The sequence below is a fragment of the Equus przewalskii genome, chromosome 14 (genome assembly GCF_037783145.1).
Source record: "Equus przewalskii isolate Varuska chromosome 14, EquPr2, whole genome shotgun sequence".
Lineage (NCBI taxonomy): Eukaryota > Metazoa > Chordata > Mammalia > Perissodactyla > Equidae > Equus > Equus przewalskii.
Window position 1 is genome coordinate 17,353,250 of NC_091844.1, and position 13,124 is coordinate 17,366,373.

At 45.0% G+C, this 13,124-nt stretch overlaps 1 protein-coding gene and 1 long non-coding RNA gene across 4 annotated transcripts in view; one reads left to right on the forward strand and one right to left on the reverse strand.

Moving 5' to 3' along the window:
• The window catches only part of RMND5A (required for meiotic nuclear division 5 homolog A), a 62,885-nt gene extending 57,421 nt beyond the window's left edge, over window positions 1-5,464 (reverse strand). The window contains exon 1 of one of the 3 annotated variants that reach the window (XM_070573687.1): window positions 4,828-5,464. In XM_070573687.1, the coding sequence (XP_070429788.1) occupies window positions 4,828-4,969 (142 nt within the window). In that variant the 5' untranslated portion in view covers window positions 4,970-5,464. The remainder of the gene's footprint in view (window positions 1-4,827) is intronic. The other 2 variants (XM_070573688.1, XM_070573686.1) reach the window with 2 other exon arrangements.
• Window positions 5,465-5,749: 285 nt separating this feature from the next.
• LOC139075711 (uncharacterized) lies at window positions 5,750-9,680 on the forward strand. The gene is made up of 2 exons (XR_011526403.1): window positions 5,750-5,840; window positions 7,103-9,680. It is a non-coding gene; the product is annotated as an uncharacterized lncRNA (long non-coding RNA).
• Window positions 9,681-13,124: the final 3,444 nt, after the last annotated feature.

The window sequence follows — 13,124 nt, forward strand, 5'->3', positions numbered from 1 at the left end:
TTACTGGGTATCCTTTTTTATCATTTGAATTTATAATGTTCTGAATACATTATCTACTCAAAATAAGTAAAATTAAAATTTAGAAAACTCCCTGAGAATCACTTTCAGAAACTACATTAGAACTCCATTTAATAATAGCCTAAAAAAATAATAATAATAAAACGGCACATCCTTTACTCTTAAAAAGATTGTAATTTTCCAAAGTACAATTTAAACATGTCATAAAAATGTTACTCAATTATTTCAGTCTAATCTTCTTTTACCAAATGTGAATTTAGAATATCAGCAATACATGATTCTTTTCTGTTATCCCTTCTACCACACAAGTGCTAATGGAAAACAAAATATACATATATTCACCAATAGAAAAAAAATGCTAAAAAGCATATAAGTAATCACAAGTCAAATCAGCAAAATTTATCCATGCTATTTATCTGTTAATCAAGGGTTTTCCAAAGTGGTGTAGTACGTGTGGTTCCCATACCACTGATGTGAATAGTGATTTCAGCTATATGTGAAACAATATTTTAACAGTTACGAATTTTTTTTTTAAAGATTTTATTTTTCCTTTTTCTCCCCAAAGCCCGCCAGTACATAGTTGTATATTCTTCGTTGTGGGTCCTTCTAGCTGTGTCATGTGGGACGCTGCCTCAGCGTGGTTTGATGAGCAGTGCCATGTCCGCGCCCAGGATTCGAACCAACGAAACACTGGGCCCCCTGCAGCGGAGCGCGCGAACTTAACCACTCAGCCACGGGGCCAGCCCCCGTTACGAATTTATTTTTAGTATGTAGCTTATTATACCTAACACACCAAATCTATGACTTCACAAATCTCATTGCCTAGAATGAGGATAAATCTCCCTAACCAAAATCATGAATCCATCTGAAAAATAAGAGTGCACACATGTGAGTGAAGTCAGAGAAACACCAGTGCGATATCCAGATCAGATCAAGGGACACTGGGAACGACCACGAACAGCATCAACCCCACCGAACCTTCAATCAGACCAAACTTCACGCTACAGGAAACTCTCACAGAAAGTCTGGTACAACTGAATGACAACAGTGCTCTCCTCTCCTCTCAGAGTTCGGGCAATTAAGAGCACCTAGAGTTTAATCAAAATTATTACGGATAAGAATCAGAGCTCAGTACAATCCTTGAACTTCTGGCAAATTTAAGCTAAAAAATGGTATTCCTTTCCCAGACCAACACCTCACCACATACTTTCACTTGCCATGAACAGTCATCTCGAACCCCGTTTACCTCAGCAACCTCTGCAGGCTCTGGATCACTCCCCCATTCTCCCATCTACCACCCTAAGTGCTCCAAGGCAGCTGGAAGGGCAGGAAGAAAAGCCTTCAGAGTCAGTCTCCAGGAAGAGGAAGGGATCAAGCTTTGGCAGAACTCCTTGTCAGTATTCTCCTCTTCATACTTCTATTACTACTCTGTTGCCCCTGAACCACCGAAACCCCCCCAAATGGCTACAACAGGCAGTCAAAGGCCCCGCACTTATCTCCCAGAGCCTTATACTCTGAAATTATTCCTCTGCCACAGGCCTGACACCTCCATCAAAACAAGAGTTTCCTTGTCCCAGGATGGACTTGGTTAGGGGTGGATTAAACAGCAGAGCACAAACTAATTCACCAGGTGTGAGTGGCTGTCCCACACCACCCTCATTCTCCCAAAGGTATATGAATTAAGAAAATGCATTTTTAAAAGAAATGGCTAATTGGAGAAAGTTTGTATGACAGAATTCTAGGCTATATAAAGGCGATTTACAGCAGATGAAAGAGATTTTAGGGCTCACTGTAGGACTACTTCCAGGCCAGAAGCCAGGCGAGCCCCCTTTGGGCAGTGTTCACATCTGGAATGTGGGTGGTGAGAGCAGATAAGGGTTGTCAACGGGCTTACTAACCATACTCCATTTACGCATGATCAGTTTCCATCACAAACTATCCTAACTACTCTCATTTAGTATCGTCATCTGCTCACAACCTTAGAAAAAAGAAATTTAAACATAAGAAAATGTAATTCATCCTCAAAACTGAACTGATCCCCTAACACCAGCTAAAGAACTCTTCTGAATCAGGTCGTCACTCACCATGAGTATGATGCAATGTTGGGGTATTTGTATGATCCCCAAGATTCTACTTTATTCATATCACATTCTTACAAGAATATTACCACAAATAAGCCCAGAGAACGAGATTCAAAGCCCTGATATGGGGTCCCAAAAGGAGCCCCTCTCCCAGGTCGTAGGAGCCTACCAGATCACTAGCCCAAACAGGTACATTCCAAAGCTCTGAAAGCTTCCCTTTAAACTTGAAAATGGAGTTCCAAATTCAGATTTCAGTAGATATGACTGACAGAGGCATATTTAAGATTCAATGTAACACCCGCCACATGGCCTGCAGAGAACTTTAGAAATTATCTGCTTTGAAAAATTCCATAACCCAGATACCAAAGCGTGATGTTTATCTTCACACATAAGAATACATCAGAAAGATTTTATTTTGGAAACTAGACCTGGCACTTGTGGTATTTATTTTTCTTTCATGTTTTATAACTGCTTTTCGTCCCTTAATCCTATTATTAAAGAAAATCAAAGCAATACCAATATAAGACTGCAATTTGGTAGACAAGAGGTTGAAAGGGGAACACAGACAATTCATCATGGCATACCGTATGGCTAATACCCCCAGACCATAAATTCCTTGAAAAGTTCTCCAGCACCAAGCAAAGACATCTAAAAGAAATCCCTGCTTCAGCAATTTCTCCCAATTATTTTATCCAACTTGGATGGGCCCTAATTCCCTAAAACGAGGCTCACAATCACATCCCCCTTCAGTTAATACCCTGTCTGTCTCTCTCATGGAAGAAAAGTAGTTTACTTTCCATCTTCTCTCAAACTCTGCCTATCCAACCCCTCAATCTCTAACCTGTTCCCTAAAAAGGAAACGTTCCTTCCACCTCTCCAAGTCTACACCCTTCACTCATTCTTCTCCTTCCAGCCTTTAACAAGACAAAGATTTCCTCTCCAGCGGTGGGGAGGGACACACCTTCCATCCCTTACATCTCAGTTTGCACATTTTTCGTCCCAACTCCCTGTAATCTAGTTTAACAGCTCTATGAAACCACAAGCACAAAGGGTCACTGATTCCCAAAAGCCAAATACCACCTGACCAACCTCTCTTTGTCTAAGCCCCTGCCCTTTTCTTTTACTGCTGGCTCCTGGGTGGCCCTCCATTCTCCCAGAGTTCAAGGTTGTAGTGAGACCCTAAAGCCTTTCCTCCCTGCAGCCTCAGTGACGTCCTTCACTCTCCTCTGTAGAAATGACACCAGGAAACCATCCTAGACCTTACTTTTCTCCCCAACTCCATCTATGCATTTTCAGCCGCCAGGAAAGATTAAGCCCTTGACTCTATCTTCCTCAGCCCTTCAGCTTTATCTCACGTTTCCAAAACCAAATTCACCAGAGCCTCCCCAGGATTCCCGCCCCCTTTCCACTTCCCCTTCACAAGCAGCCATCTAGGTCTGTTCATTTTGCCATATTAATACTCAACTCCTTTCCCCACCATAGTTACAGATTTGCTTCTTCCCCAAAGTTTAAAAGTGACTGCTGCTGTGTCCAGAACGAGATGATGTTATTAGACTCCCTCATCATGGACTAGCACTTCTCTCTCAACTGAAAGCAGTGTGGGAAAGGAAGGTGTAGAAGGAGGAGGAAAAAAAAGAAAAAAAAAAAGCCCAGCTGGTGCCACTGCCTTCATCTCACCGGCCACAAGTATGTGCATTTCACCCCAGCTACCAAACCTTCTTTTCAAAAGTTTGAGAAGTTTTGAATAAATCCATTAAACAAAGTCCTTTACTTTTTGATCAGAAGGAATCATCAGTGCGAATATGTTAATCTAAGGATCCTAAACCTCTAATGTTATTTAAAAACCAAAACCAAAAACCCAATCAGCTTCCACAAGTTAACTCTGGCAAAGTATCTGCCCCCAGGGCCCAGGATAACAATAAAATAATCTAGGTAAAACACCTCCTAGAGAAAATCTGTTTTCTAAGAGGAAAACAAGTGAAAACTTGACCAGGTAAAGCAAGTAACTAAGAACTTGTGCCACAATTTGCTTCAGGAGAGTTGCCTGAGCTTCCTGAGTCTCATCCCCGGCTACGCTAGGGGAGCTGAACAGTCTGATCCAGCTAGTTTCCTCGGAATCATGTCAGTGCAGCCGCGGAGCTGGAGACGAGCTGCTTCCACACAGCAGCCAAATTATGAAGTTGCAGGAGCGGCTGTCCTGTTAACCCACAGCTAAGAATAACACCCGACTTTCTAATTAGGAAAAAAGAGGAAAAGTCAGTCCCCCGGCAAGGATTACGGAGCAGGGGAGGAGGGGGGCTTCCCTGCACTGACCCTCTTATCGCCCAGACCCCCGGGTCCAACGCAACTGCAGCTCCACTGGCCTGAGGGACCCCCGCCGCGGGGACGCCGGGAGACCCCCGGGCCGGGCGGGGCAAGCGGCACCCAACCCAGGGAGGCGGAGGTGGCAGGTGCGGCGGCCCGGCCCGCACGCACTTCTGTCCCCGCCGCAGCCCGCGGCGCCGGGATGGGTTTCCCGGTGTGTTCGCGCTCACTCCTAATTAACAAGGAGGTCGGGGCAGCTTCGAAGCAAACCGGGCGAGCAGAGGAGAAAAAGTCACAGCGGCCTGGGGGTCTCGGCGCCACGGGGGAGGTGGCGGCCGGGCCCTCCCGATGCACCCCTCGGCCCGCCATGGCTTGAGTGGCGCGGGCGGTGGGCCTGCCCCGCGCGCCCACCCGGGCCCCGTACCGTGGCTCTGCAGGATCTCGTGCTTGAGGCCGCCCGTGTAGTCGATGAGCTCCTCCAGGCCGCGCTCGCACAGCTGCCCGTAGCCCGAGAACTTGTGCAGCACCTTCTCCAGCTCGCGCTCCACCGTCACGCACTGATCCATCCCGGAGGCGGCGGCAGCGGTGCTCGGCTCCCCGGCGCCCGGGTGTCCGCAGCCGTTCGGCCCGGGCCCGGCCGAGGCCGCGTCCTGCTCCTCGTCCCCCAGGCGGGCGGCGCGGGCGGCTGAGGCGACCGAGGCGGCAGGCGCGCTAGCCGCGGCGCCGCGGGAGCCCCGCACAGCCCGAGCCCGCCTGCCCCATGGTGCCCCGGCCCCCGACGCGTCGCCGCACTCCTGCTCGCCCCTCGACCCCGACCCTGCGTTCCCGCTCGCCGCGCTCAGCAGCCCGCCGCGGCGCCGACGATTGTTTTTGTTTTCACCGGAACCGACCGATGACCTGGTTCTCCGGGGCGGCACCAAGCGCCGCCGACCCGAAGGGGGGCAGCCACCCCAGCGAGGGAAGTAGGCGGCGCGGGCCGTACCAAGCGCACCCTGGAGGGGGAGCAGCCGAGCGAGCGCGGGCGGAGGAACGCCGCGCGGTCGTCAGCTCTAAAGGTGTGGGCGGTATCACGCGGGAGGCGTGCGAGGGAGAGGGCGAGGGTGGAGCAAGGACCCAATTGGTCCGAGGAGCTAAATAGGGAACTTTGGAGACAGCCCCAGCGCTCCGAGAGCGCTACAACTGCGCGCTCCGTAAACAAGAGGGTGGAAACCGTCCCGTCACACCCCGCCCAGAAACTGGGAAAACGAGCCAATAGGCGCGGGGCATACGTAAGGAACCGACGTCCTCCAATCCCTGGCCGCGGCGTAAACCTTCAGCCAATCCGGGCCTAGGGGCCAAACCAACAGTCTCGCTGTTGGAGGGGGTGCGTTAGAGAGCATATCGGGAAAGAAGTCGTTTTTGGAAAGATATGAGGGAAAACAAGACAGAAGTCGAAAGGTCTGTTTTCCATAGGACTGCGCTCTGGCCATAAGTTATTTTATCTCCCCATCAGACCTGGGGGTACCGTCGTTCCGAAGTTTTGGAAGACGGACTGGCCGCCCCGGACGGAAAACCCAGCCGGGCCGGGCAGTGGGTGGTGCCGCTAGCGGGGGTCGCTACCGCGAGTTAAAGGCGCGGAGTAGGGCGGGGGCTGCTGGCTAGCGCGCGGGCTCGCGCCGGGAGGGCGTCCGGGCGGCCGGCGGTGCCGCCTTGACGCTTGCGACACCCGGAGGTCACACTCCCCACCCCCGACGCCCTGGCCCCTTGGCCCCTGGGCCAGAAACCTTCCTGACCGGTTGCCTCACTCCCGTGCCCTGTGCGGGCAGCTTCGCGGAACGGAAAGAAGTTGCGTGGCCCCTGCCTCGAGGCGCCCGACTCCATCGAACCGGAAGTTACCCGCTTTGTGTAAAGCCTGCCTTGCTGGGGCGCCTCTAACCGTGGCCTGTAGCCCTCTGCTCGCTAAGCTGCAGCTGCGCTCCCCTTAGTTCCTCCAAGGGCCGAGCCAGTCACTGCCTCAAGGCCTGTGCACTTAGCCTTCCCTTGGTCTGGAAAACTCTTCCACCTTTCTCATCCTAAAGGTCTCAGCTCCCGTGTCCCCTCAGAGGGTCCTCCCCTGACCACACTAATATAGCCTTTACCTTCCGTACGCCCTCCTTCACTGCTGTATCGTATTTATTATAGCACCTATGATATCACCAGTTTTATTTTCACACCACTTATTAAAATCTGAAATTATCTCATTCATTTATTCACTTACTTCTCTATCTGCACTACTTTAATAAAAACTCCACGAGGGCAGGCCCCTTGCCTGTCTTTTTTTGTGCCCAGAACGGTGCCTGGCAACATAGTAGGCCATCTTTTTTTTTTTTTTTTTTTAAGGCAAAACCTTTTTGAGCCTCAATTCCCTTTTTTTATAATTTGGAAGTAACTGGAATATATACTTCATTACATTCTTAGGAAAATTGAGATAATACATGTAAAATGCCCATAATAAGCACATGATAGCCACATGATAAATGGTAGTGGTGATTGTTACCATTGTCAGTTCCCAGAAGTAAATCTGAGATGGCAGCTTAAAGTCGTGGAATAACGTTGGGCTAGCCCCCAGTCCTTTTATTCATTTCTTGGTGATTCTCAAAGGCACCCCAGCTGTTGCTGTTACATATCTCCTTTGTCCTCCCCACCTAACCTATTTTCCTATCTCCCCTCTTTCTTGGCAGATGGCCCTGATTCCTGCTTCACTGAGAAGATAAAAAACATCCAGCTCCAACACCCTCTCCCACTCTTCTCAAAGTATTTCTGTCTGTACCATCCGTTTTCTGAACTGTTGTCAAGTACCCAAAGGAACAGGAGTCCCTTCTCCATTCCTAAGCCTCCAACCCTTGGGCCTGCTGGCTTCATCTCACCTCTGGCCAGATCTTCCTCCTTTTGCACTGGGTTCTTCCTTTCTGCTTCGAGGCTGAGTGGGTTTGACCTACCTGGGGGTTTTAGGGGGGATCTTCATTTAACCTCCCTCAAGCTGTTTCGTTTCTCCTCTCAGTCCTTTCACTGCCAAACTGCCCAGACGAATCCTCTACACTTGTTTCTCCCTTTTCTCCAAGGGTCTCCTTGATAAGCTCAGTCACTCTTTTCTAGGTCTTTTTTCTTCCTTGACTTCAGTGTAACACGTGAAAATTTTGACTCACTTTCACCTTTAAAATTCTCCCTTGACCTCCAGGGCATGGTATGGCTCAGTCACCCCCTCTCCCTTGCTGGTTCTTCTTTCTTATCTAGCCCTCCCTGTGGGTGGACATTCGCTCCAGGTTCTATCCTCAACCTTCTCTTTTCGCTTTACCTGCTGACCTGGGAGAGCACATTATAATTGCCCCTCTCCAGCCCTCAACTGCCTTATAAATTCCAGCTTAACATTTCCCTCCAGCCAGCAAAACATCATCCAGAGGACTCATTACCTTCAATCAACATGTCCAAAATAGAATTCATATTTCCCTTCCAATACCGACTTTCCTCCCCTTGACTCCTCAGTTTTTGTCAGCATTATCTTAAGTCTCCCAGTTTTTACTTAACTGTAGGACTCTTGAAAACCTTTCCTCTACCAGATTCCTTGACTCCACTAACCTGTTTCCATTGCCACCCATGTACATCCTTCTCAAGATCCTTTGCTAAGTCGCTGCCTTCATTCACCCCAGAATCATTGACGCTCCCCAGGATTTTGTCCTCATCCGTATCCCTAGGGATACAGATTGTTTCACTCACTGTTTCATTCAGCCTCCACACCTAGTCAGTCGTCAAGTTCTGTTGAGTCTAACTTCCTAATGTCTTAAGTGAGGCTTTTTAACTTCTACATCCTTTACCTTCATCAGTACCTTTGATATATCCCAAGATTATAATTGCTTCTCCTACCTGCCTTTGATCTCTTATCCCTACAGTGCCACCAAATGAATCTTCATTCCTCTCAAAAGTCTGTTACAATAATTAAATCAGATAATCCATACAAGGCGGTCAACGTAATCCCAGGCACATGGTAAAAGCTATTATTATCCACTAATCAGAAATAATTATATAAATATTGAATCATTATGTTGTACACCTGAAACAAATATAATGTTATATGTCAATTACACCTCAATTAAAAAAAGGAAGAAAGAAACCAATGACTCCCCATTACCTACAGCTTCAAATCCTAACTCTCAGCTGCATGGTCTGCCCAGGGTAGCAACCCATAACAGTCTCCCATCCAAACACCCGCACTTTCACACACCCGCATCCAAACGCTTTCACACTTTCAATGTGAATTGAGCACAACTCATTCATGCTTTTTCTGCTGGAATCTTTTCTTTATTCTCAGCTATTCAAATTCTTCTCTTCCTTCGAGTAACAAGTCCTACTTTTAACTATTGATGCCCTCTAGATCTTGGCCTGCGCTTTTCGATATGGTAGTCACCAGCTGTATGTAGCTATTTAAATTAAATAAAATTAAAAACTCAGTTCCTCAGTTCTCCTAACCACTTTTCAAGTACTCAATAATCACATGTGGCTAGCGGCTACTGTGCTAATCAGCACAGAATGAAGATTTCCATCACTGTAGAAAGTTCTGTTGAACAGTGCTGATCTAGACCGTGACCACAGTAAAGTTACCAGCCACTCCTTAACTGCTGTAGGACTTTTCTTTGTGAGTCACTTAATGCCTAAGTGCTTACTGCCCCCCTACTTTTAGTTGACTTTTCCAATATGTGCCTTGTTTACTCAACTGGATTGTTAGCTCCTAGGTCAGGGCTGACTTTTCTTTTTCTCTCCCATAGTTTAATCAGGGTAGAGAAAGTGCTCTAGGTTTTTGTTAAAAGAAAGAGAATAAACAAATAAGAGAATTTAAATTCAACCAAATTTAACCAAGGAGAGGAGAATAGTACTTCTAAGGGCAGAGATCTTTATGTTCCCTCCTTACTTTGCATTTGCCCTTCCTACCCAGTGCATAATTGCTTCAAGCCTAGACCTTAATTTCTCAGAGAGGGGTCTCTAGAAGCAAGGGGGGAAAAATTCAGTTTTCAGAACAACTGCAAATTATTCTTCTGTGATTGCATTGTCACCACACAACGAAAAAGAACTCACACACAAACAAACAAACAAAACCCCACTCCAGTATCAGATGAACTCCTGCCCCCATATTCTGTTCAACCTGGAGAACCTGTCATTTGCAATCATTCTGGACTTTGCGCTGGTCCTCCCTCCGCTCCAAATTCAATTCTCTGTAACATTTAAGTAAGCATTAATCAAAATAAAAGAAAACCTTTAGTCTTCTGACCAAATATATCTTCATTGTAAGGAAATTCGAAAATACAGAATTAGAAATTAAGTGAACAGAAATAATAATCCCATGAAATCCCAGGACCCAGGGAAAAAAATTAGTTTTAATATTTGGGATAAATTTCCAGAGTTTTCCTCTGTATACACATACACCTACATGTGCATTTTTGTAAAAGATAAGCTCTCATTACAGTTATATATAACTATTTTATAAACCGCCTTTGTTCTCCACTTAACAACATTTCTCTAACAACAACAACATAATTTTAGGACTGCTTTTGATGTCTTTTTGAGATGTTTAATAGCTGTTGCATGCAACTATAGCTTAGCATTCACCCTTATTCAACGTCTCATATGTATTCTTTTCACTTCAATTTGTTCTTAGAAGCCTGAAACTAGACAGAGGCAAGATAGCAGAAGTCAAAATTTCCTCTCTCAGACTTGAGAATCTATAAAAAACTGCTTTAAAAATGTACTTTTATGCTAAATTCACTTTCAGATAAGGGTAAGAAAGACTACATTTATAATTATAATTGTAAAAAAGACCTAGTGGAAAAGGCCTTGCTAATTTACTGACTGTTCTAGCTAACAGCCAATATAAAAGTTAGGGTAAACTGTCAAAACATGTTATTATGAGATACTGAATTACAAAAAATATTCTTTCTCATCATTTTTTTTAAAAAAAATCTATTTTCATCATTTTCAAGCCAAAAAAAAAAAAAATGTCCACATGAGATATTTCTGGAAATTGCTACTAAGACCAGTTTAAGAAATGAGTGAAAGCATAACTACTACCAAAGAATATGGATCTGAATGTTTTCTACTTTTTTATATCTCCTGTGTGGTTTGGGGCACATTACCTCTTAAATACCTGTTTGCTGGCTGGCTGGATGATACTTGCTCACCATTATGACCTACTATTAGGGATTGGATAGGCAGTATTAACAATAATAGCTTTTCCTCTGTATCCGCCACCTCCTTCTTTCAGCCCCACTGAAGTTCCTAAAAGTAGCCTCTCGCAGCAGCAAGTGCTCCCCAGTGTAGCCTTCAGCACTTCTGCAGGCCAGGGCCCTTCTCATTGGTTGCCTACCTTGAGCTACCCCCTTGTAGATCTCCATGAGAATGGCATGTAGGCATTTCCCTCCCTTATGGAGCCCAGACTGTAGGGGAGTGTTGATACCTTTTGGACCTGCTCCCTCAGGTTTTATGGGTCTAAATCTTTTTCTTTCTGGAATCTGGAGTGTCTTTCTATACTGTTTCCTGCTCACTCTTTATCTGCTTTACCAGGTATAACAGGAATGGTATTCAACTCTCCCAGCCTCAGTTTCCTTATCTATAAAATGAGAAGCTTAAAATAGATGACCTTTAAGTTCCTTCCAGTTCTAAATTACAGAGATGCCAATGGTTATTAAGCAACACGTGAGATGCTACAAAACCAAACAGGAATGGGCAGGTGCACCCTCCCTGCTTTTGAAAGCTTTGACTCTGAATCAGTACTTCCTCATTATGGAAATGCAGAGAGGTGGATTTTTCTTGGCTTTGTTTATTCAGCCCTAATAATAATAATAATAATAATAATAGTTACCATTTATTGAGTGCTTACAATATGCCAGACACTTTGCTTTAAATGTGATTATCGACAGCAAACTTTTCAAGTAAATATTATTATTGTTATCCCCATTTTACAGTTGAAGGAACTGAGGTACAGAGGGTTAAGTAATTTTTCCAAGATTACATAACTAATACATGGTGGAGCTGGAATTTGAATTTGAATCTGACTCCAAAACCCGTAAGCCCCTGTACCTCAAAAAGGCAAAATTATGCTCCATGATTACTTGTAAAGCATGAGATTTCTAATAGGACAAAGGATCATTTACTCTAGGTAGTGTGGTTTGGTAATAGGAGCCCAGGGCTAAAATTCACGAAAATTGTAACACTGCTACTTACTAGCTTTTCAACCTCAGGCAAGAACCTTAACCAAACAGGCTTTATTTTTTTTTAATAACAATATACTCCACCTACCTTGCAACATTGTTGAGAGTAATATATATGTATATATTAATATAAATATACTTTATATAGTAAATGTGTACATTTAATTAGTAAATATATGAGTGTGTGTATATTTTATATATATATATATATATATATATATACAGTGCATTGCAAACCATGAAACCTCATAGAAATTTAGGGTGCTGTTATTTCTTCTTATTATGTATGCATTTGATTTGTCTGTTTATGTATCTTAACTATGCATCTGTTCAGGGCAAAGTCTAGGTTGTAAATTGCTGAAGTACAAGATTCATGACTTTTGACAACGTGGGGGAGATTCCAGGTAGTAAACTAACCAAGTGTTTAAAAACGGCCTTTTAAGGAGACTTTCAGTTCCACTAAAATGAAGTGATCCCATTCCTCCAGGTCGTTCCTAAAAACCCCTGAACATAGCACAGAAAACGAGCATAGGAATATTTTGAAAGATAGAAAGAAGTTGGGCTGCGTAGGGTCTTGGGACTTGAGGAATGACATGATGGTAAGTTCCCAGGTTTCTTTATTCCCTTCCTATCTCAGGCAGGGCACAGCAAAAGCCTCCGGCCCAGTGCCATGAACAGTCACAGATGATAAAAGCTCCAAGAAAAGCCTGTTTTCCCTAGCTGAAGGATAGAAAAAAGGTAACCTAATAACAGAAAACCTTATTGGCCATAACTGTCCTACCCCAGCCAAATACAGAAAAACTGGACCCTTTCCTCTCATCATGGTTTCAGCAGAGGTGAGCAGAGAATTAATTTTCCACTCAACTCCCCTAATCCATAGACGTGGGAGGCAGCACCTCCAACTCCTCTGTGGGATGGTTTTGGCGGGGCTGAGTGGGACGCTGACCTGCCATCTTCTGCCTGGCAAAAGCAGGTGGTACTCCAATACCCACAGCAGGTGGTATCAGTAGATTGAGCAGGGAGCTGAGTTTATACCCCCACTCAGAGGCAACAAGACGATGGAAGTTGGTGTCCACTTTCACTGGAAAGTTGTCAGTGGAGCAAGAGTAGAGCTGAACTTCCTCCTCATCTGTTTGTAACAAGGCAGTGTGAGTCAGTACTCCACTTTTGCCAAAGTGGTGTTGGCAGGGCTCAGAAAGAAGCTAAACATAAACACCCAGCAGCCCATGTGCTATATCTCAAAAGGAGGCTGCCTGCTAAGAAAAAGAGATCAAATAGAATCCAGAGCCTCATAATATACTATCCAAAATGTCCAGGATACAATAAAAAAAAAAAATCACTCATCTAAGAACTCGGAGAATCACAACATGAATAAGAAGACAATCAATAGATGCCAACAATGAGCTGAATCAAATGTTGGAATTATCTGATAGTTATGTTAAAGCAGCTATCATAAAAATACTTCAGCAATCATTTAAAAAATTCTCTTGAGGGGCTGGCCCCTTGG